Raw genomic sequence first — 23,287 nt, 5'->3', positions numbered from 1 at the left:
AAAGTGGCAGGTCAAGAGGATGTGGCCACACATTGCACCAGGGCAGGTTTAGATTGGATATTAGGAAATATTTCTTCATAGAAAGGCTTGTCAAGCCTTGACACAGGCTGCTGAGGGCTGTGGAGGAGTCACCATCCCTGGAAGGATTGAAAAGTCACGTAGATGTGGCACTTGGGGACATGGGTTAGTAGTAGCCTTGGCAGTGCTAGGGGAACAGCTGAACTCGGTCTTGGAGGGCTTTTCCAACCTGAAGATTCCTGAAGGTTAAAGCAAGATGCCCAAGCCTGTGGAACCTGAGGAAATGTTTGCAGTGCTTGAGTTGTCTGGTTGGTATGAGCTGCACATGAAAATGTTCCTCTTTCTTCTCTGTCCTCACTCCTCCACCACTGTGCTTGGGCTGGAGGCAGCCATGCAGAGTACGCCCTGCTCACGCTTTGGGAGCTCAGCCAGCACACACAGGAGGCCACATTTTCAGTGACACATGACACATGACTCAACAAAACAGCCATTAAAATACAAAAGTACTAAAAATTGTTGCTATCAATGAAGTCATCACAGAACTGGAAGAAATGTGACAGCCTTTCTCACAGCAGTGACATGGGACATGCTGTATCATGTTTTCCCTACAAGTCACTTTTCTGGGAGGGAAGCTTCCAGCTCTAGCTATGTGGAAGGAGCCTGCAGTCTGACAGGCCATCTGGCATTCCTGCAGGATTTACAGCATTTGGGGGTTGGTTGGACATTGCTCAAACAGTTGGATAGAATGAGTGTAGGAGTTGGAAGTCAAAAAGCTGCCATCCTGCGGGCAAGGCTTGAGCAGTGATCACAGGGCTGAGGAGCATGGATGGGTTCCTACCTGGTGCTCTCATGGAAGTCAGCACACCTACCCACTTCTCTTTCCCTCTTTCTTTTAGGGCTGTCCCTTTGATGAAGCTCCCCTGAGCTGTCTTAAGTGGGAACCAGAAATGTGGGGCGTTCTGGGGAAGATGTTGGGATGCCTCAAGCTGCTGGATAGTGTGGGTTCAGCCTTCCCACCCTGGAGCAGCACCCTGTGCTGATTTCTGTTGATGGTATCCATGGCTCTGGACAGCCTCTTGAGGGAATGACAGTGGCAATTTGCATGGATTGTTTTCATAATTTGCTTTGCGTGGAGACTGATTTGTTTAGAAGCCTTACATGATACATTCAAGAAATCAGATTGGAAATCCTGCCCCATTCCTTTGGGGAATTTTTGTTTGTGTGTGTGCACAACCAGTTTAGGCCCCTTGAAGGATTCCTTCATTAGTTATTGCCTTTTTATAGCTCTGTCTTTTCAGTCATTTTGATGTGAGTAGGATTGCTTGCATATAAATGGACCTGAATATTTAGGGTTTGTTTTGATACCAGGCAATTGTAGATAGTTTTATATCTTCTATGCTTAGGAAATGCCTCTGCTCTCACTCAGTGGTATCAGGGAAATGTGGATAATTTTCCATATTTTGACAGACTGTTGGCAGGATTGACTATTTCTATGTCATGGGTAATCTGTCTGCTGATTCAGAGGGTCTTGTTTGACTGTATTCCTTGGAATCTGATCTTCCTTCTGCTAGGTGAGGCAGTGCAGGGAAGCAGTAGATCTTGACCACCAAATACTAAAATAATTTCATTAACCCCAAATCCTCCTTAGACTCTGTGGTGTCCATTGGACAAGGTATTTGCTGGTTGGAAGTGCTGGGCTCAGGTTAGTTCCCCTGGACAAAGGAAGCTTTTCCTCTTCTGTGGGGAGGAAGGCAAGGCCTCCCATGGGAAATCCCAGCTATTGAAAAAATACTTAAATGCAGTGGGATGTGACGCTGGATGTTTGTTTTTAAGCATCTGGGATGAGCACCTGGTCTGGGAATCATATCCCACAGCAGGACAGTGTCTAGAGGTCTCCCTGGGTGTAAATACACATGACAGGCTCCTGCCAGCTTTTCCATGTCAGGTTGTCCTGGGATGACATTTGTAAGCTCCACTTCCCCAGTCACTTAAGTCTTGATCCTAAAGACACTGAACATCTGTGCTTCTCGTTGGGTTGAGTACTGCAGGTAGTCAGTGTTCATTTTGTGTTACTCCCCTGTAATGTTTCTTAAATCAAAGTAAGACTTGGTTTTATTTAAAAATAATTTTCCTTTGTCCTTAAGGGCAAAAAGGAGCAAAGGCCAAGTCTCCATGTTGGGGGTGAAGGGTCTGAGGGACAGAGAGCGAATGAGCTGTGCAGACAGAGCTGAAAGAAACAGAGCTGTGTATGAGGCTGTCATGTTAAACAATGATTTAAATAAATCCTTACCATTTTCTCACCAAAGCAGGTTTTTACTCAGGAATGGAAGGAAATGCTCTCAGGACAAGCCTGTGGTTGGGAGGTTTTGGAAGTATAACAATGATATTACTCTGGGTAGGATGAAAATAAGCTGCTGTTAATAAGCTGAGAAGGATCACTGAAATGTGTGATCATTAACCTTATTACTTGAAAGCACTCAAGATGCAGCAGAAACAGGCAAAGAACTTGTAGAATTTACAATCAAATTTGCACCCAGGAGTTCTACTGAATTTGGCTCAGTGGTGTGATAAAATAAAACCCAAGCTGTGTTTCAGAAACATAAAAGCCTGATCCAAGTCCAATGGAGTCAGTGGGAACACTCAAACTGACAGCAGTGGGATGATGAGGCAGGGTTTGGATCACATGCTGCTAGAGCTGATAACTGAGTATTGAATTTATCTTTTCTCCTGTTTGTTCCCTTATCATTTTTTCTGTGCACTTCTGTGTGGTAGAATGATGACACCCAGCCCTGAGCTGAACGGTTCCACAGTGTGGTAATGTACTCGGAGCTTTCCTCTTTCATCCTCCTCTTCACACCATAGTATTTCTTAAATGACAACCTATTCACCCAGCAAGCACTTGAGATGAAAGTATTTTTGTAATTACTTCCTAACAGTGGGAAACAAGGAGTAGGAGCCTTTATCTCCCAGCTTCCTTTCAGAATTTTCATTTTCCCCAAAGAACCAAAGTGCCTGTGTGTCTGATGGGGTTGCCATGGCGCTGGCGTCGAGTGTCTTTGTCCCAGGTGGGAAACATGTAGGAGGAAGAAATGATTTGGGAATTGCTCCTGGTTGCCTGGGAATGAAACCCTGGAATAGAAGGTAGAAGGGTGGGAAGGCTATTGCCTGCTTGGGAGACCTCCCTGTGCACTTCCCCAGGCACTGTAGTGGTTCTCAGGGACACTGTTGTGCTGGAGGGTGCCTGAGCTCTTTCTCAGCAGAATTTCTCATGACCTGTGTTCTGGTGGAGGATATTTTTGATGCTGCACAGCCCACCACACAAGTTTGTGCATCAGAACAATGGGGAAGATGGAAATGATTTCTGTGTAGACTCATTACAGCATGTTGTGTAACATCCTCTGTTCAGTATGGACATTCTTGTATAAATACAGCATCCCAGCGTGGTCTGGGTTGGAAGGGACCTTAAGGACCATCTTGCTCCACCCCCTGCCATGGGCAGGGACACCTTCCACTATCCCAGCCTGCTTCAAGGCCCATCCAACCTGGCCTTGGACACTTGCAGAAATGGGACAGCTTCTTTGGGCAGCCTCTGCCAGGGCCTCACAACCCTCAGAGGGAACAATTTCTCCCTAATATGAGGTCAAAAGTCTCTCTCCTGCTATCTGGTAGTCCCCCAAGAAAGGGCCACCAATAACTTGTATTGATGGCAATAACCTGCATTGTCTAAGGACATCCTCTTCTTTGTCCAGCACTTCTGGAGTTTTGCTTTTAATTCAGTCTTCTTCTCTTACATTGAAACTGAAGTGGATTCTTGGAAGTTCTTCACTGAATATAGTTTTGCTTAAGGAAGTGGTAATCAAATGGAATAGGAAGAGCACATTATGGTGTGAAAGAAAAGGAGTGTTGGTGATGGGTAGATAGGAAGCAAGGGGAAACACAGACTTTATAGTGAGGAAAAGCTTCCTTTTTTTTTTTAAAAAGAAAGAAAAGCTTGAGCAGGAGTGGATTCAAAGGTGCTGTGAAGTGACTGGTGTGCTCTGTCTGTGTCGGGGAGGTTGTGCCTGATGATGAGAGCAGGAACATCCATCTGCTTAAGTCGTCTTCTGTTCTTGGCAATAACAAAGGAAAATGATTTTTAAATAAAACCAAGAATAAAGGCTTCATTCCAACTGCAGGCACCCAGCGCCAGAGCAGTAAAACACACAGAAAAATCTGTATGAAGGGAAAATTGAAAAAATGGAGACAGGTCAGTACATTCAGCTTGCAGCCATTCCAAGGCTTGTACCCTTTTCCAACAAAAACTTTGTGCCCCCAAATTGCATAGGAGGAAGAAGACTTTCAATAAACAGTGGTGCTGACAGAGAGGAGAGGGTTTTAAATAACGTGTAAGCAGCTGGTCCTGTGCGAAAGAGCCTCTTTAGTTTATAGATGACATTCTCAAGGTAACCTGGGAGAGACATGCCAAGGTGAGGATCACCCTTGGGTGGCCCATGTAGGACTGAGGTCCCTGGCTTGGATGTGGAGTGGCTCATCTCCACTGCTGGGTTTGATCAGAAGGGTGCATGTGAGATGGTTCAAAGTGCTTTTTATGGACCAGGATATATGTACCAGGATGGCACCCTCTGAGAATATGGGAATGGGAGTCAGAGGAGCTGCCTTAGCAGGGGGAGTTTATGTGAATTAGAGGTCAGAAACCGGAGGAAATGAATCCTCCCACGGTTTGTGGGGGCTGAGGCTTGTTCATGTGTTTCACATGCACATTCTACAAATTTAGGACCGAAATGAGAGCACTGAGAGACTCTGTCACTGGGAGCAGAGAGCCTTGTTTGATTAGTCTGTGTTCTACAGCAGGCTTTTGATGGGAAAATGAGCTAAAACATGGCAGTTTGTGTCATAACATAAAAGACTGATTTCTGTGCTGTAGGACTCTTGCTGGACTTTCTCCTCCTGAATTTTCTGCAGTTTTCACATTTTTCCCCACTGTGAGACACCTGATTTTTAATGGGTTTGATGCTCAGTAAATTTATAGGAAGATCCTAGAAACAGCTTAAGAATCCAAGCTGAGGGCAATTTAATTCATTTCTATCTTTGAAAATACCTGGATGAGATGAAATCTATGGTTTATGACAGAGAAGGAAAATGCATCTGGTGTGTTTTGAAGGAGCAGTTTGGATGCCATGCTCCTGCTTTGATGGGGTCCATTTGGGGTTACTTAATTGTGGATTAATTCTTGCTGTGCCCCATGTATTGCACCAAGATGTCCCAGAGCTTGCTAGCACCCTTCCCTTTACTCCTTCCAAGCATGGTGCAGATGCTGAATGAACTGACCTGGTTTGTGGTGTGTGGAATGACACAGAGCTGGGCAGCTGGAGCTGACAGAAACACGGGTGGAATGACTGACATGAGAACAGCAGCCTCGTATTTCACACTGCTCCCAGGGGACTGAGTTTCCTCAGATCCATATCTGGGTTACACAAGTGCAGAAATCTTTCCAAAATGCAAGAGTAAAACACTGCAGAGTAACAGCATGACCCAGCTGTTGTTTGCTAAGAAAACAGTGTTGTTTTGGTTTTTTTTTCCAGAATACCTTGCCTAATCATTCTTTAGAGTATTCCAATAACATGGGACAGGATCAGCCAAATAATTAGGGTTCTGGAGGTTATTAAAAGTCACACAAGTCTGCAGTTGGAGTTGGAAAGGAGGGAACTGATGTCTCATTGAAGCTGACTTCTCGTGCATGTTGCTGGAGAGAGGCTGACCTGTGGAACTCTGTGTTGGATTCCACCACATACCATGTGGTTTGGGAGGAGAACCCAGGCAGGGATGAAGAGCTTAAGTGGCTTGTACTCCAGGAGTAGCCCAGGGAAGCATTTCATTGCTGTGTCTTCCTTTGTAGCATTATTGGCAGGGTCTTTCCTAAGCATTCCCTGGAAAAATCTGAGGACCTAGCCCCAGGAGGCATGGCCTTGTGTCTCCTTTGGCATTTTACCTCTCCACCCAGGTAACAAGCAGGCTGCTGCCTCCCAGCAGCCAGTGACATGCCTGCAGGGAAGAGATTTGTCCTTCCCCTTGTTCCTGGCAAAAGACTAGGTCTGTCAGGTGGCTAGAAAGGGTGGGATTTTCTTTCTTCTCCCCTAGTTCTGCACAGGATGCCCAGCAGTGCACCTAGATACCTGGAGAAGGCTGGGTTCAGACACTGGCATCCTGCATGGAGGACAGGAGTGGTGGGCTGTGAGTGTGTGTGGAAGTGCACACTTGATTAGCAAGCACTCTATTTTTGTGTGAAATGACTATCCTGTAGCCATTTTTGAAATAACGATGTTCTGTAATCCTAGAGACATCAATTAATAAATCCACACCACCTGGTCAGTGCAGATTAGAATAAAAACTTCCAAATGCACAGATCCTCTTGTGCAAAATCCTAATAATGCCTAAAACAAATTTTCAACTGCAACGGGGTTAAACACAGTGTTAACTGAGCTTTTTTAGTCTCTGCTGGAAACAGTAACAGGTGATGCAAGGAGCTTTGTGCTTTCTTAATGGAGAGCTCTGCTCTTCCTTTCCACTTCTCCTCACTAATAGCTCCAGAGAACATAAAGTCACCATTTCCAGGAGGAATAGTAGTTGTGCTTTTCTCTCCTTGACAATAAATCTGTTAGAGGTATTAAAGTAAGAGGTAGTAGTAGCTCTGTTAATTATTTACACAAGTCAGATCAGTGGGGGAATAAGTGATGGGTCTGTGGTTGCCCTTGAGCATCAAAATAACCTCTGGACCTGAAGGGTTTGGATGTGTTTCCTCCTTTTCCTTAATTTATTACAGCAGAGGTGCTGCTGTAATCATTTACCAGTTCAGTGTATGCCCTGTTCCCTCCTGTCCAGGCTCTTCTGCACTGTGTCCAAGTGCTGTGAGTGGTATCCTGAGGCTTGAGAAGGTCCATGCAAGCAGAGTGTGAAAGTTTGAGTGTCTGGGGATTTCTGCAGTGTGCAGCATGGTTCAGCTTCCCACTGCCAGAGGGCAGGGTGAGATGGGACACTGGGAGGAAATTTCCCCTGTGAGGGTGGTGAGGCCCTGGCTCAGGTTGTCCAGAGAGGCTGAGGCTGCCCCATCCCTGGAGGTGTCCAAGGCCAGGCTGGATGGGGCTTGGAGCAACCTGGGCTAGTGGAAGATGTAAGCCAGGAGAAGAGGACCCTGGGGGAAGAGAAGAAGCTGCTGAGGATGTTCCTTAGGAGCTCTAAATGTAGCTTGAGCACAATCACTGGGGATGGCTGCAGGCTGCTCTGCCAAACAGTGACGTACTTTTCACTTAGGTCTTTGTCTTGCTGACCAAGTTAGGGAGCTAATGAGGAGCCAGCTACAAATTAGTGTCCTTTTCTTCTTTTGTTTCTGGATGTAGATTTTCATTTGCCTTTGACTGCCTGTGATTTGATGGTGAAGATTCTTTGTGGGCTTTTTTCCCCCCCTTGCTTAGGGCAGAAAGGAAGCTCAGGCCAACCCATGGTCAAACTGAGTTCTGCTCTTCCATGTTTCCTCATGACGTGGAGCAGATATCTCAAACTCTACTTAAAAATCATTTGTTGAACGGGAAAAATGCAGCTGCTGCTTCTAGACTGAGAGCAATTCCAAGTATATCCTTTGCTTTCATTTGATCTGTGGAAAAACCTCTTTTGAAAACTCCTGAGAAGTACCTCAGAGTGAAAGGGTAACTCATTATACTCTGTGGCTTATGGAAAAACACTAATTAATGTCATCACAGATGATGTCACTAGTAGCATCATGGATGTTGCTGATTTTCAGCAAAAGCCCTGTATGCCATAGATCTATGATGACAGTAAAAATTCAGTTAATAAAATCATTTGCTACCTTATTTATTTACTTTTTGAATGCTCAGTTCTACCGAATAGGCAGTGAGTATCCAGAAACTATGTAATTAATTTTTTTATCTGTTTGAAGTAGTTTGTCCTAAAGAGTCCTTGAAAATGCACTACCTTATCCCTGGGTTCTGCTCAGGTTCTTCCATAGCCAGCTCCATGTTCTTTTTATTCCTGATCACAAGTGAATTTGCAAACAGATGCATTTGAGCCTCTGCTTTAGTAGTTTAATGGTATTTTTCTATTTGCTTTTACAGGGTTGATTCTTGATTTATTTCAAGCCTCTTTTCTAAATCAGAGTTTTCCCTGCCAAGAATAAGTAACAATATAGTTTCATTACTTCGAGCACTTCAAAGCTTCCAAGTTTCTGATGCTGAGATTTACTACTAGAAGTAAAAATCAGTCTTCCTTTAGTTAACAGTGCTCTTTAAAAGAGAACACAAGGGAAGATAAATCAATTAAAAGTGTCTGTTCTTTGAGGGCTCAGGCAGCACTGTGCCATGTTGTGGGGGTTGATTAGACACTTGGTTTAATTGGAAGAGGGCTGATGAAGTTCTGACCTGCTCAGATCTGCTTCCTTTGCTCTTTGTCAAACATGCTCTATTTTTTTTTTTTTTTTTTTTTTTGCTGGCGAGACAGAATCATCATTCATATTTATTTTTTTACATCTGAAGTTTGTCAGGCTACTTGGAAAAATGGGACAATGAAAGCCATCTGGGCATCCCATCCACTTCCATTTGGAAACATCTGCCTCACTACTAGGAACATCTCACCAGCACTGCAGTGAACAGATGTGCTCCCTTTCCATCTCCAGGCTCACTTAGAATTTCTGATAGTGAGAGAAATTCAACAGGCACTAAATCCCAAATGCCTGTTTCTTGACCAGGCCCTCTGATATCCCTTATTTGGGATGTTTGTTCCTGTGTAAAGGAGAACCCTGTGGCATTTGAGGGAGGGGGCAACGGGAAAAGGCCGCAATGTCTCCTGCAGGTCATTCCCTGTCTGTGCCTGAGGGATTTAAGGCTGAGCACTTGTATGCTTGGGCCTTTGCCACGCAGGTTGACTCACAGCTGTTCATCAGATGTAAGGCTCTGTGGAAATCCAGAGTCCTCTGCCTGAAGCTGCCCTGTCTCCCTTCTTAAAGCCTTAAGAAATTAGAGTTTAAATTTCTTTAAAGGGAGAGAATTCCCTGCATGGAATTCACCATCCCTTTTCTGAACCTCACAGGTGATGGCACAGTGTGCAGGTATTCCAGCTGCCAGTATCTCCACCTGGCTCCACACTTTGCAGTCCCTCTGCAGGTTTCCAATGAGAGTGATGAGGCACTGGCACAGGTAAAAGATAGAATTGTGTCTGCAATGCCAGGGAAGCTGAGGCAGAAGCTGGAAAGCCAGGGAGAAATTGGAAAGCTGTGCTGCTGGACAGTGAGTTCCCTCAGGTGCTTTTCTGTGGAAGAGCAGAACTGGACAACCAAGAGCATCTGTGAAACCTTTTAGGTACTTGGGACATAACAAGCTGCTTTCAGCATCTTCTGTGGAGGCTTATTTGGAGTGACAATGATATTTACAACTGGAGTGGGATACTCAAAGACACGGCAGGCTATTACCCCTACTAGAAGTGGGTAAGTTGATGCCCACAGTTTGGAAGTGGCTGTTCCACAGTGGCAGAGCTTCTATCCAAATCAAACTTCCCGAGTCCCTCGCTAATGGCTTGGGTGTTATTTATTTTTTCAGGATTTTCAGGGCAGCAATGTGGTGATCTTTGTGCTCAGCTGGGTTTTTAAAGCTGCTTGTCCCAACCCAAGACTTAGTGCAGATCAGCCTGGGATTTTGGGACACCCCCTTCCTCTGTGGATGTGGTATCTGGGTAGAATGGCCGTGTACATATTTTCACTGTTATCTTGGACACTCTCATGGTCCATGGACTGTTGGGAAATAGCTTGGGCTTGGAGACATTTGTTGCTCTTGGAATGCTGACTTACAGTGCATTCATGGAAAAAAAAGCAGGAGCCCGAGTTCAACAGCATTCAGTGACAGTTTATAGTTGGAGCTTTTCCTTTATATTTATGCCAGTGGAATTTTAAGAAATGGCTGAAATTCCATGTGGCGAGAAAGAGAGGCTTATTATCCGTGACTAACGCTTGGATACACTTTTTAAAATTGGTATTATTTGCTGTTGTGCCACTTCTACTCTTCTGCTACATTGGTTCATTCTGTTGTCTCCCGGTTTTGAACAACCTTTCTCTCACCTTGGGCTGCCACTCTCACATCATTCCCACTGCCTTCCTCCTTTGGGAGTTCAGCCCCTGCAGCCACATGGTCAGCCTGGGATCCAGAGCCAGGCTAAGCTCACCTTTGTGTTCGTTAGGGGTTGAATCCAAGATAAGGGCTCTGCATTTTTGCATGACAGGATTGAAAATAGGACTCTTTCTCACTGCATTTTCTGCAACACAATATTTGACTAAGCATTTCTTCTTTGTAGTTCTAAGACATTAAATTTATTACTTAGCTGAAGAGATCCTTTTATTTGTCTAAACTGAACACTTGGGCTGTTTTCCCTCCTTTTGCAGAGGAGAACTGTCTCCTGTTTGTCATATTTCTAGTCAGACCCACTGTATATTCAATGGAAAATTCTTCCTAAATCTTCTCCCCTCTCAGGTTCTTCTCCTTTTTATTATTGTGCTTTTCCTCACTGTCTCTGTTAGCTTTCTACCAGACTGGGGGCTCATTAAAGCAACACTGTGCAGGAAATGGAGAGAGGTGCAAGAATGGAGCCCTGCTCGCCAGAGAGGGAAAGTTGGCAGCTCTCCTCTGACAGGAAAATTCCTTGGATTTGAGGAGCAGCTTCATTGAGAGAGTGCTGCTGAAGGAACATGAAACCCTTGGTCCAGTGTCATTCCACAAATAAATAGCATTTGGATACACACACATTGTGATGAGGTTCCAGCAGTAACCTTCCAATTTATTTGAATTAATTTGTATGTGGGAGTTGGAAATTTATGTTTTGCCTGAGTGTTCTTGAGTGTCAGGAGGGAGAAGGTGGGCTCTGGATAGAAAGAAGTACTAATTCCCTGTGGAAGATGTTTCCAGCAAACCTCACCTCCCATGGAAGACTGCAGGGATGAACCTTGCTGAAAAACTCCTTCTCCTTAGTCACAGCTTTTTCAAGAGAAGTAGTCCTTGAAAGAATGGTCTTTCAGGTCAGAACAGGAGAATTTATTATTCTGACTCTGTGCTATTTTGGACGGGATGGGGATGGGGAAAAGGAGAGGGGAATGATCAAAATATCCTGTGTGGAAACAGTGCAAGTTAGATTCATAACACATCTGTGCGAGGTGCAGGCGAGGCTGGCACGCTCGGAGGAATTTGGTGAGGTGGAAAGGAAAAAAAAGTGCTTCATTGTGTAAGAGTCTATATGAAAAAAGGAAAGTATAAAGGGGGGTGGATCCATAATGAAAAAAATCTGTGTTGGTTTCTGAGGGCCGGCATTTGGGCCTTGCAGCAAACTCTTTCCCCCAAAGAATGACCTCAGGAAAGTGGAGATGGGACCCTCTTGTTTGCAGACCAGTTCTGTGGTGTGAAAATCAACCCTCCCAAGCTGCCTCTTTGCTGGGTTTTTTCCCTAAAAATAGTGAGATGTCAGTATGTCTAATGTCAGGCTGTGTGGTTTTTGTAAGTGTATCACACTTACTCCATGTAATTATAGACAGAGCTGTGGGTAGATGAGGTTCTGTTCCATAAGGAATTGTGAGAATTGAGAGCTGGCCTTTATTTCAGGGCTATTCTCTCCCTGTCAGCCCTTCCAGTTTTAAAATCCTCCCTTCTAGAAAATGCTTGCCTGGGAGACAGCAGAGGCTTTGACTGCCTTTCTGTGATTTCACATAATCTGCCTGTGTGTCACTGAATATTATTTTTCAACAAAGAATGAGAATTGACTCAGCACAGCTAGCTGAAATATGTTTATGATCACTCCATGTATGTTTTTATTCCTCCAAAAAAAATTACTCCTTAATCATTAATTCAGTCAGTTCTTGTGTGCAAGTTAATTAAAAAATTAAGGATTTCAGCTGGAGATAGGGTTAATGGGCAAATTAAACTCTGCAAAACTTCAGGTTTACGTACCTTACTAGCTAAATCTTGTAATCCAATGAGTATATCCAAATGCAGTGTATGTGTATCATAGGATGATAGAATCCTGGGGTGTTTGGGGTGGGAAGGGGACCCCTGATGTGTGCAGACATGGCTCTGCTGCTGCCTGGCAGTCGGCTGCAGCTGTGGAGGAGCCCTGCCTTGGACATGGCCAGTGTCACTGCAGGTGCACTGGGCTCCCAAACCCAGCTGCTGGACTTTGTCCTCTCAGAAGGTCAGAATCTACTTAGTGCCAAGTGAGCAATTAAGGACAATTATGGTTTCAGCTCCATGAAGGGAGTAGGGGGGCAGGAAGGCCCTGGGAGGAAGTGCCCCATTGTCACAGGCCCGCACACTTTGTGACTCACTGTCACTGCCAGGGCGTTTAAAGTGCCCTTTGTCTCTGTAATAAGGGCTGCATAAATATTTTCCCACATTTTTTTCCAGTGTTACACACTCAGTTATTCCTTTTATGTGAGTGATTACTGTGAATTCCATTCTCCTGTCTCCTTGAAACACTGGTCTCAGCAGAAGCCATGGGATAGCTGAGTCTTGCCTGTGGTGTTCACATCCTTGGTTCCCTCCTGTGCCAGTGGCCGTGCGAGGGAATCACACCGAGGGTGCTGAACAATAATTTTGCCTTCTATACCCATTCTAAACCCATGTTTAGAATGGAACTGGGCCCAGCTATTCTTCCTGTCCTATGTCTTCTGTGAACCTTCTGTGAGAGGGGGAAAGAAGTGGCTTAAGGCCCAGGAAATTCAGAAATCTCCTTTGATTTCTTTATGTTCAATACTCCTGGCTTTGGTACTTGGACAGAGCTTCATCTCTTCCCTCCTCCATTTCTCATTTGGCTTTTTAGACTTCAGGTGTCGGGTGGTTGGACTTGAGACTCTTAAAGGTCCTTTCCAACCTTAACAATTCCATGATGCTGTTTTATTGTAACAGGTCACATGTTCACTCCAGCCAGTGACCTCTAGATGGATTATCCAGATTCCAAAGCTCCATCACACAGACAGGCCGGGGGAGAGCTGCCAAGGCAGCAGGCAGCACCCAGATCCCAGTGTTAACTTGTCCCTAATTTGTTGTGGTAGTGGTCTCGTCTGACTCTCAGAGGTTCATGAGAACTTGGAGCAAGTCACTGGGAAGCGTGTTTGTGTCTCTTTCATTTACAGAAGGAAACATTTAAAGTGCCTCTTTGCTTTTTCCACTGTTGCCACCACAGTGTCCTTCAGAATTTTTGTAGTAGCAAAAAAGGTGTTGCTGTGCCCCACCTTGTCCCCACTGGCGTTCTCCCCTTGGATTTTTACAATGTGTTTTCACTGCTGGTCATCACTGCAATGGAAAAGCTTAGCGGACTCAGCTGCTCGTGGCTCTGCTCTCCAGCTGGACAGCAGTTCTGCCCATCAGACAGGCTCTTTGGCTTCTCCACAGGCAGGAGAGAGCAAACCTGTCCTGGAAAAGGGCAGAGATTCCTTGCTGAGATTTCCCCTTGCATAGTTGCTGGTGGGAGAGCTTTCCCCTTGGTGTGGATCAGAGCAGCAGGCCTCCGATATAGGGATTTTGCATCCTTTGTGGGGCTGCAGCAGCGCCACATTTAGGGTATTTAGGTGAAGTATCACATTGTGCATTGCCCAAGTCCTTCCTCAGCAGCTGTCAAGCTTCATCCCTCATTCCCAGGGGCTCGGGAGGATGGTGTGTGTGTGTGCTGTGTGAGCAAGGCCAGCTCCCTGCTCAGAATAATCCCCTGCTCAGGGAGCCGGGCTGTGTCCCGGTGTCCCGCTGCTGTGTCTGGACAGTGTTCAGGCTTTGCTGACTCCCTGAGGCTTAGGGCAGATCAAGGGGTGATCAGAGGGTAATTGCTGTTGGCAGTGGGCAGTGGGCTGCTTGCTGAGCCCTTGCCAAGGGCTGTGGCTGGGCCTGCAGAGGATCACCAGCCAGGCTGTGTCCTCTTGCACGGTTCCTGTGGCAGCAAAAGGTCCCACATGTTTAGGAACACATTCCTTACACAGCTTTTAAAAACAACCAGCTGCATGTAAACACAGCTCTGCCTTTATCCCAAAGAAATGAGCAACCCAAGGAGTAGTTAGTGCCCTCACTGTGGAAACTGCTCCCATTTGCCCCAGTCTTTGCCACTGAATATTCACTTAGTGTCTTTTCCCTGGAAGCTGTGGCTGCCCCATCCCTGGAAGTGTCCAAGCCAGGATGGATGGGCCTTGGACAGCCTTTTCTAGTAGATGTTCCTGCCTGTGGCCAGGAAGCAGAAGGAGATGGGCTTCAAGCTCCCTTCCAAGCCAAACCATTCCATGGGTCTGTGAAATAGGAAGCTTGGTTCCTGCTGTGCTTTCAGCCAGCTGGCAGAAGCTGGGTCAGATGCCAAGGAGTAAGGAGTGAGAGATAATGACTTCGTTCATGAGCACTGGGGGGACTGCATCTCTGCCAAAGCAACTTCCTCCAGCATTGGAAGCTCACAGTAGTGCTCTGGTGCTGAAAATACCTGCTTAAAGAGTTTAGACCCTGGAATGCCTGTGAAGCCTGTTGGGATCTCAGGGAAGCTGCCCAAAAATGCAGAAAGCTCAGGCCATCCAGCATTTGTTCTGAATAAGTTCTGAATTAGCAGATAAATTATGAATGCAACCTGTGCTTTCAGAATGTAGTGGATATCCCCCTTTCTGGATTGCTCTGTCCTTTTACAGTGCATCATTCCAGTTAGGAATCCAAGGATGCTTTAAGAGTACTCCTTTGTGAAGTAAAAGTGATTTTTGGGTTGATGTAATGGTATATGAAGGCATGAGTGCTTTTAAGGTTGCTAATGCAGAGCTCTCTCGTGTTCCTGGGTGAGTGTCTGACTGGAAAGTCATGGATTCAATGCTCTTCATAGCTGGAAACTTTGGGAGTAAAGCCTGGCCACTCTGAGCTGTAAAATCAAGCCCTCCCATACCCAAACTGGGTTTGGTTCCAGCAGCCCAGGTACCCCAGGTGTGCTCCTCAGCAGTGGGCCAGGCTGCTCATTGTTGCTGACTTACTTTTTCTCATCTGCAAACCAAATTTCAGAGCCTCTACAGATGCTTTTTCCATACTTTCGGACATTGATACAGATGATGATATTGCAAACTGGGACTTCTTTTTCTTTTTATTTTTCACCTTTTATTGCAGCTGAGTTTGAAGGGCACCATTGATATTGAATCAAAGAACTTGATGTGGTGTAAAGTGAAAAAGGGATAGCTTTGCTTGGTTTATTGTGTCCAATATGTGACCTGCAGGCCTCTCCATGTCATCTGTTTCTGTGTAAGCACCAGCAGAAGGTGTCGCTCAGGTCTCCTAAAATGCCAGACCCAAATGCTCAAGTCTTCCTTAAATGTCCAAAAAAATCCTGGCCTTTACCCAACAGAATGTTCTCCTGGGATTAAAGAGAAAACTTCAGTTTACTGCTATTAAAGTCTCTGAGCTACATGTGTAAGTTGCTAAAGTGAAGGAAGAGTGACACCATGTAATAATGTCTTGGTAAAAGACCTGGGATTGTCAAGAGACTGTTTTTAATACATTTTCATACTTCAAAATTCAGGGTCAAAGCCAGACTCCAGCTCTACCCATAATTAAGTTTTTTTAAATAATGGCATGTAGTAAATACATATTTTTAACTTGTTCTTAAAAAAATTCCACAAACAAAACTAACCACAAAATCACCTGTACTTCCAAAATAAAATTATGATGCAATTCTTGCTATATATATGTAGAGAGATACAATTAATTAAAGAAATGAGGAATGGGGGAATGTCTTGCTCCTGGGAAAGCAGGAATTCCAGGAGACATGGTTAGTAGTTCCAGGATAACTACCTATTGGCTGAGTTGGCTGTTAGGGCTAAAGCCCAGCTAAAAATAAGGTGCAGAGCAGATGAGGCAGGGCAAGGCCGGGCAAGTCCCGAGGCCGAGTTAAGCCAGCCTGGAGCTGTGATCTGCTATTAGTGGTGGCCAGGCAAGGGGCTGTGCAGGGAGCAGCCTCTGTGGCTTCTCTGCTTGTCCTGTGCCCTCCCTCAGCTTTGGATTATTAGAGGGCAATATCTTTATTCCAGACAAGTTCAGTTTGATCCTGAGCTTTACTCCTCTTCTTTTGATTGTATGTTGGAGCCTCACAGCAACAGTTCCACCCCTACTAAATTTCCATGGATCCAAATCACTTTCACCACAAATCAGGTGAGTGCAGAGCTGTTGCAGGCTGTCTAGGGAGTGTGTCAGGCGTGTCCTCCAGCACTGAGAGCTCTGGAACAGGCTGGCATTCCTCTTTGCTGTTTGTTTCTGGTCATGGGATGGAAAAAGAACAGTTAATAGTTGACCTAAATTCAGGCCTGGTTAATTATAGTTTCCTTCAGTTCTGGCTTTGTTCTGTGTGTGTTTGCTGCCAGGTAAGGATAACCTTGCAGTCCTAGAAAGCTTCATGCCAGGGAGGGAAGTGATGACAAGAAAATTACAGGGTAAAATTCCAGCCTTTTCTATTGGAAAAATTTATCCTGAGTTGGCTCTAAGTGTAGTTCAAATACACAGAGGATTATGCATTTCTACGTGGCTCCCTCAGTGTGGGGCTGGCATCGAGCCCTGGTGCAAATGAGGGCTAGGAGCTGTTTTTGCTGATGGTGTGTGGAAGGGAAGAGCCTTCCTGTGATGTCAGCACAAGGAATAGAGTGCAGGAAATCTTCCATCCTCCCCAGAATCACCCTGCAGCTGGAGCTGCTCAGGTACCAGAGAAGCACATATGTCATGGAGGCAGTCGAGACTCCAGGATGTTTCCTTTGCTCTTTTAACTGTCAGAACAGAGTGAGATGGGGTGTATGTTTGTGGCCCATGGAGTTCATGCCTTTCGTGACTAATCCTGCAGCCTGGGGATTCAGACCTTCCTTTAATCCCTGTTTGTTTGTCATTCTGCCAGTCACTGTCACTGCAGAGGTCCCACTGGAGGGGAACATAAACAGAGGTAATTCTCCAAGCTTAGTCATCTCAGGAGGTCTGTGTGTGCAGTCACAAGAACTTCTTCCCTCCCTTTCCTTCATTCCTTAGTGTGATGAAACTGTTGTGAAAGTGGACCTGTGGCTGAACCTGGTTGCTGGCATTTTTATTTCCATTAGTAAATTCTTCAGTGTCTTTGTCTTCTGCTAACACCTCCTCTGACACCAAGACACCTTTATGAGAGGTGACACCAGCACCAAGCCTTCTCTGCCACATGCCAAGGCTCACAGGTGCAGCAGCACTTCCATCCTCATGTGATGGACCACATCAGGGTGGTGGGTGAACAGTGGGACTCGATGGTCAGAAGGGTTTTTTGTAACCTGACTGACTTGCAGGCTGTTCTGAGCTTTTCTGGTTTGTTTTTTTGCAAATGCTCAAGTGGTTTCTCCCACCTGCCCTGAGGGAAATGTTGAATCCAATGTTCTCTTTTGTGTAACTGCCCTGTGTTTCTGCAGCGGCAGAGCTGGCTGGCTTTGTGTTATCAAAAGTTCATAGATAATATTTATTTATTGTGAAATATCCCAGAGAGATACTCTGCAGGGGCTTCTGGAAGCACTTCATGGATATAGCCTTGGACATACAGGGAAACATCAAGTAAAGCTGTGTATTTTTATGGCCAGTTGGCTCAGTTGGGGTTGCTGCAGAGACAAACTCGTCCCTCAGCCCCCAAAAACAAACAAGCAGAAGTTTCGGCAGCAGTTAAGCAAACAACAAACTCTCCTACAGAGACAGTGACAGCATTAAGGATCCAAATCGTGGAGTCAGGACTGCAGGTCCCAGTGTCAGTGCTCCACATGGGAAGGAGGTTAGGGACAGGGACTTTAGGACAGGACACATTCTTTTCATGCCACAAAACTGTTGTGGTGGTGGTAGAAGGTCATTTGACACTTCTGGAGGAAAAGGCAATTTCAGGCAATTCTTCAAGAAAAGATAAGGGGGAATGTGTAACTTGCCAGGGTTTTGTTTTTAAGGACCTAATAAATCAGAGCACACGAGTTGCAGCCCATCCCTAATGAGAACATCCTGTCATCGTGTCTTCACCCTGCTGACCTGGGTGGTTTCTCTTGCTGACCCCTCCCAGTCAGGCAGTACCAGCAGCACCACAGCAATGTTGCATGTGCACACTTTGTGTGGAAATCACTGGGAGTTATGTTGGAACTGCCTGGAATGTGTGTTTGAACAAAATGATTCTTTTTCTCTTCGCTGCTTTTTCAAAAGGCACACTTCAAAATAAGGCTCAGGAGGCGGTGACGGCATGGACTGGCCTAGTTTCCTTACTTTGGGAATAGCAGAACAGAATTTTTTAGTAGCTGCAGAACATGTCTGTCCTTGGGGACATTTTGTACATTAAAACACTCTTTGGAAAGGGACTTAGATTGATCTCAGTGGGTTCCACACTGATTTCTCATTAGTTTCATTTTGAATTAGTGAAAGTGTGGATCTTCCCTAGATACTTTTCCTTGCTTTATTCAGAAAAAGGCTAAATTAGGCAATGGAGCTAGTGAACATATGGGAGGAACATGATGGATGGATAGATGGATGGATGGATGGATGGATGGATGGATGGATGGATGGATGGATGGATGGATGTAAAGTGTATATACGTGCATATTTAAGGAATGGTTCTATCACTAGCACAGAGTTCAGCCCATGTATTTTACAATATAAAATAAGATGATAAGAATCTCCCATGTGAGTGATGCTGAGGGTTCTCTTTAAGTGCACAGAAGGGTTGGTTTAGGAGGGTTTAGCAGGGTTGGTTGATAACAGTGTTGATGAAATGGGATTTGGGCAGATCACAGCTTTATTCAATAGCAGGGAAAGAGCTGTAGTTCCATTATTTTAGAGTCACACTCCAGGACAAACACCTGCTGTAACCCAGAATAGCCATTTCTCATGGCACAGGAGCATGGCCTGCTCTGCTCTTACAGGTAAGGTTGGGATGTAAGTGGTGCAGGTGACTAGCAAATTAAAAAAGGAAGAGGTAACAAACCAGCTAATTCCAGAATGAGATTAGGATGGATTAGTCTGTCTAGCTGAAATCCCCAAACAGCCAGACTGGTTCTGTGTGTTTCTTCACTGTTGCCCCATGTGTTATCTTTCCCCCAAGTAACAAGTGATCAGACAAGAGGAGATGCTTCAAGATGTGCCAGGAAAGCTTTAGGTTGGACATGAGGGAAAATTTCTTGCAGAAAGGGTTGTCTGGCCCTGACACAGGCTGCCCAGGGCAGCAATGAGTTTTCCATCCCTAGAGGGAATGAAAAGCTGTGTAGATGTGGCACTTGGGGACATGGTTTAGTGGTGGCCTTGGCAGTGCTGGGGGAGCAGTTGGGCCCTATGGACTTGGATCCCACATGTTCTGTTAAGTGGGCAGTACCTGTAAGCTGGGATTGAGCCTGGCTGCTTGCTCTGAAGTGCTGCATTATGGAAAACAGACTGCAGAACAGATAAACCCGTCACGTGACACGGTGTTTTGTGGGCTGGGCACTGCAAGCTATGGGAAGTTGGCACCGTGGGCACCACAATGTGAAAGTGTTCCAGCTGGGTTTCCCTTGGATGCTGTGCTTGGCAGCTGTGCCAGCTGGAGCGGTTTTTGGAATTGGAGTGGGTGTATGATTTTCCCACTGTTGTGCTGCCCTGGGGTTGGCATACTTGAAAGTGCCTGAAGACACAGGAAGGGCTGGTTTGTGGACTTGCAGCCGTGGCATTCATGAATTCCAGCCAGAGGAGAAGGGCTGGAAGTTTGCTGTTGGAGGGGAAAGTGCCCTGGTACATCATGAGTGCAAAGCAGGAGTGTTCTCTCCTCTCCATCCCCTGCATGCTGCTTGCTCTAGCTGGGTTTGTGGGGCAGGGAGCTCCCTGTATGTTTTTGGGAAGAGTGGGGGAACAGGGGTGCTCCTGACTGTCACAGGGACACAGGAACCGTAGCATGCAGCTCACTGTGTGCACCACGAGATGTTCCTCACTGATGTTCATTGCTCAGAGATTGCTGGAGTACTGGTATGGACTTGGGAGGAGCCAAGTATCCTGCAGCTGTGATGTTTTACCTGTCAAAAATCCCTAGCAATGTTTTGTTTTACTGTCCTAAGTGGAAGTAACAGCTTTGGATTTTGTGTGTGGAATAAGAACCATGGACATTTACTGACCCATGTGGTTGAATGAATTTTTCACTTGGTTTTGTGGTGATTTCTCCCAGCCCTACACCACAAGAATAAATTTTCAGGGTTCCTGACTGTATCTTGTCCAGAGAAGTGGTGACTCTGCAGGCAAGGATGGTTTGTGGGAGGATGCTTTCCAAAATGGAGCTGGAATTCCATTGGTCATATAGTGAAATCACAGAATGGGTTGGGTTGGAAGAGACCTTAAAGATCACCCATTTCCAACCCCCTGCCAGGGGCAGGGACACCTTCCACTAGAGCAGGTTCCTCCAAGCCCCATGCAGCCCTTCCTTGAGCACTTGCAGGGATGGGGCAGGAGTTATGGCTGCACTGATGGCAGTCTGTCCTTGCAGAGTCCCTCCTGGCTGGTCTCGGGGCGCTGAGCTCCCTGCACGGCCGCGTGGAGCAGCAGCTGAACGAGAGCCTGCGGCGCCGCCGCCACGCCGGGGACAGCGACCACAACATCGAGGTGCTGCTGGGGGTGGATGACTCTGTGGTCCGATTCCACGGCAAGGAGCACGTCCAAAACTACCTCCTGACCCTCATGAACATCGTGAGTATCCTTTGGGAGCTGGTGGGAGCCCTTGTCGGAGTGCCAGGTTTGGGAAAAACAGCAATGGGATCGTTCTGACTGCTGCTGGAGAAGGTTTTCTGGTTTTAAGATGTTCCTTTAATTCATCTTTTTCGCAGTAGTTTCCTTCCTAGGGCACATTCCGAGGATATTCCAATAATGAGGAAATAGTTGAAAAATAGTAAGGGGAAAAAAGTAAACTTAATCCATTTCTAGTAATTCTGAGCTTCTCTCACAACACAGTTCTGGAGAAAAAGGGATTAAAGCATAAATATCTAGAGGAAAAGGAGTTCTAAACCCTCAATGGCTCTCTGACAGAGTAGACCTTCTGGTAATAGCAGTAGATCTGTCTTAGATACTGTGGCAGCATAAGGTTGTACAGGAAATGAAAACAATCTCTTAAGGATGAGGATGAGGGACTAATTATTCCCACAGTGATTCCCATTAATAATGATTTTATGGCTGTAGGAATGATTGTTATCTATTTTACACTCTTTTATTCCTGGAATAATTTAAAAATGATTCCTTGGGTTTTCAGAGCTTCTAAATTTGAGAACTTAGAATCTAGGAGGAAAAAAATGATTCCTGTATGAAATTTAACCCAACCAATGTGATGTTTTCCAGAACATCACTCAGAGAATCATCTCCTTTTTTCCCACATACACCGTGGAACATCAACATTAAATCTCCATTACATATTACTGTGGAATATTGTCCTTATGGTTTTGAAACCTTTTCAGTGAGCAGCAGGGCTGATCCATGGCCCAGACCACTTCCAGGTTTTTCACATGCCTGTGGCTCCATCTGCTGGGGCTGCCACCCTCCTGCCCAGAGCCATCCAGAGAATGGGATAAAATGGGGGCTATGGGGAAATCTTGGAGACTTGAAATTTAAGGTCAACTCCAGGGTCCTTTTCATCTCAAGGGAATCCATTCCAGTGTCTAGAAAGCTCCCCTGTTGTCTACTGGCACAAGGGAAGTTGTGAACACTTATCCTGGCCCAGCTCTTTGTGGGAGCAATGCTCTTTCATTGATGAGGAGAAAATAAGAGAGGAATACCTGACCTTTAGGATGATTGCTTCACAGGACAGGCAGCCTGAGCTCTGTGCTCATTCTCTGTCCCACTGCCCTGCTGACTCTGCTCTCAGCCTCAGGGATTTCAGGTTTAAACCATGGGCTGAAATCCTCGTGCCAGGGCCCACGGTCTGGACAGCTCCCAGTGACCTTTTTCCCTGAGGGGAAGTTCTGTTTAGCCTGACTGAAAAATAAAACAACCCTCTAACTCCTGCTCAAACCCATGAACCTCTGAACAGGGGTGTTTATTTCTCACCAGTTGCCCATAATATAATATTTAGTTTGTTTTTAGGGGAATGAGGAGCTTCATTGAGGACCTGCAGATGTTTCACACTCTGGTGCCAGGATATTTCTCACCTTCCCAGACACAGGGAAGGGCCTCAAGAAGGACAACTTTTGGCCCATCTGCATAATTCTGTTTTTCTAACTTCACTTCCACAAAGCCTCTTTTTAGTACAGAAATGACCACAGATTTCTAACAGATCTCGAAAAAGTAGGGCAGCAGTATAAGTTGCTCCTAAAAAAATACTCTTCAAAACAAGAAGCACTGGAAGTGCTCCAGGCCAGGTTGGACAAAGCTTGGAGCAAGCTGGTCTAGTGGAAGGGGTTCCTGGCCATGGCAGAGGGGTGGAATGAGATGAGCTTTAAGATGCCTTCCAGCCCAAACCAGTCTGGGATTCTGTGATTGTACTTGAAGTCTTTTCCCCAATCCCCTTTTCTTTGAGCTCTGATCCATGAAACATGAGAGGAGGCTTGACATGTGCTTCCCAAAGTTCCATGTGAAGAGGGGGTATGTGATGACAGGAAGTGAATCTACGCTTTCCGCTGAGCAAATGATCTGAGACTTGAATCCTCTTCTGAGGACTGTAGTGGTACAGGCACTTGAAAAAACATCTCCGTGGCCTTGGAAGTTCCCTTGGTATCATCAGTGGGTTTTTCTTCCTTTTTAATATTTCCTCTTTTTTCCCTCAGGTGAATGAAATTTACCACGACGAGTCCCTGGGCGTCCACATCAACGTCGTGCTGGTCCGAATGATCATGTTGGGGTACGCCAAGGTGAGCGAGCCGCTTCTCCCCCCTCCTGCCCCGGGCAGAAAGTGCAGACCCTGCTGAACAGGCTGCCCCTGGGAGCAGCGGGATGTAAGGTGTGGCTCTCTCAGTCCATCAGCCTGATCGAAAGGGGGAACCCCTCGCGCAGCCTGGAGAACGTGTGCCGCTGGGCCTATCAGCAGCAGAAGCCGGACCCCAGCCACGCCGAGCACCACGACCATGCCATCTTCTTAACCAGGCAAGATTTTGGGCCCGCTGGTATGCAAGGTAATGCAGCTGACCCAGAGCAGAGCTGTGGGCTCGGTGTTTCTTGGCTGGCATCTGCCAGAAAAGAGGAAAAATTGGGAATTGCATTGTGAGCTCCCTGCCTTATTCATTCTGCAAGTGGTTTCAAAAGCAAGGAGACCTTGCCATGAATCC

The 23,287-nt window shown here is 45.9% G+C and overlaps 1 protein-coding gene across 1 annotated transcript in view; it reads left to right on the top strand.

Annotated features, from left to right (window-relative positions):
* ADAMTS3 (ADAM metallopeptidase with thrombospondin type 1 motif 3) overlaps positions 1–23,287 on the top strand; it is a 55,785-nt gene that overhangs the window by 20,378 nt on the left and 12,120 nt on the right. The window contains exons 5-7 of the mRNA XM_054283777.1: positions 20,527–20,726; positions 22,790–22,873; positions 22,978–23,134. Of these exons, the coding sequence (XP_054139752.1) occupies positions 20,527–20,726; positions 22,790–22,873; positions 22,978–23,134 (441 nt within the window). The remainder of the gene's footprint in view (positions 1–20,526; positions 20,727–22,789; positions 22,874–22,977; positions 23,135–23,287) is intronic.

This window comes from Melozone crissalis, unplaced genomic scaffold (assembly GCF_028551555.1).
Source record: "Melozone crissalis strain CALT ecotype California unplaced genomic scaffold, PUWL_Pcris_2 ptg000039l_1, whole genome shotgun sequence".
Taxonomy (NCBI): domain Eukaryota; kingdom Metazoa; phylum Chordata; class Aves; order Passeriformes; family Passerellidae; genus Melozone; species Melozone crissalis.
Note: the sequence above shows the minus strand (reverse complement) of the source record. Positions and strands in the feature narration are given on the sequence as shown.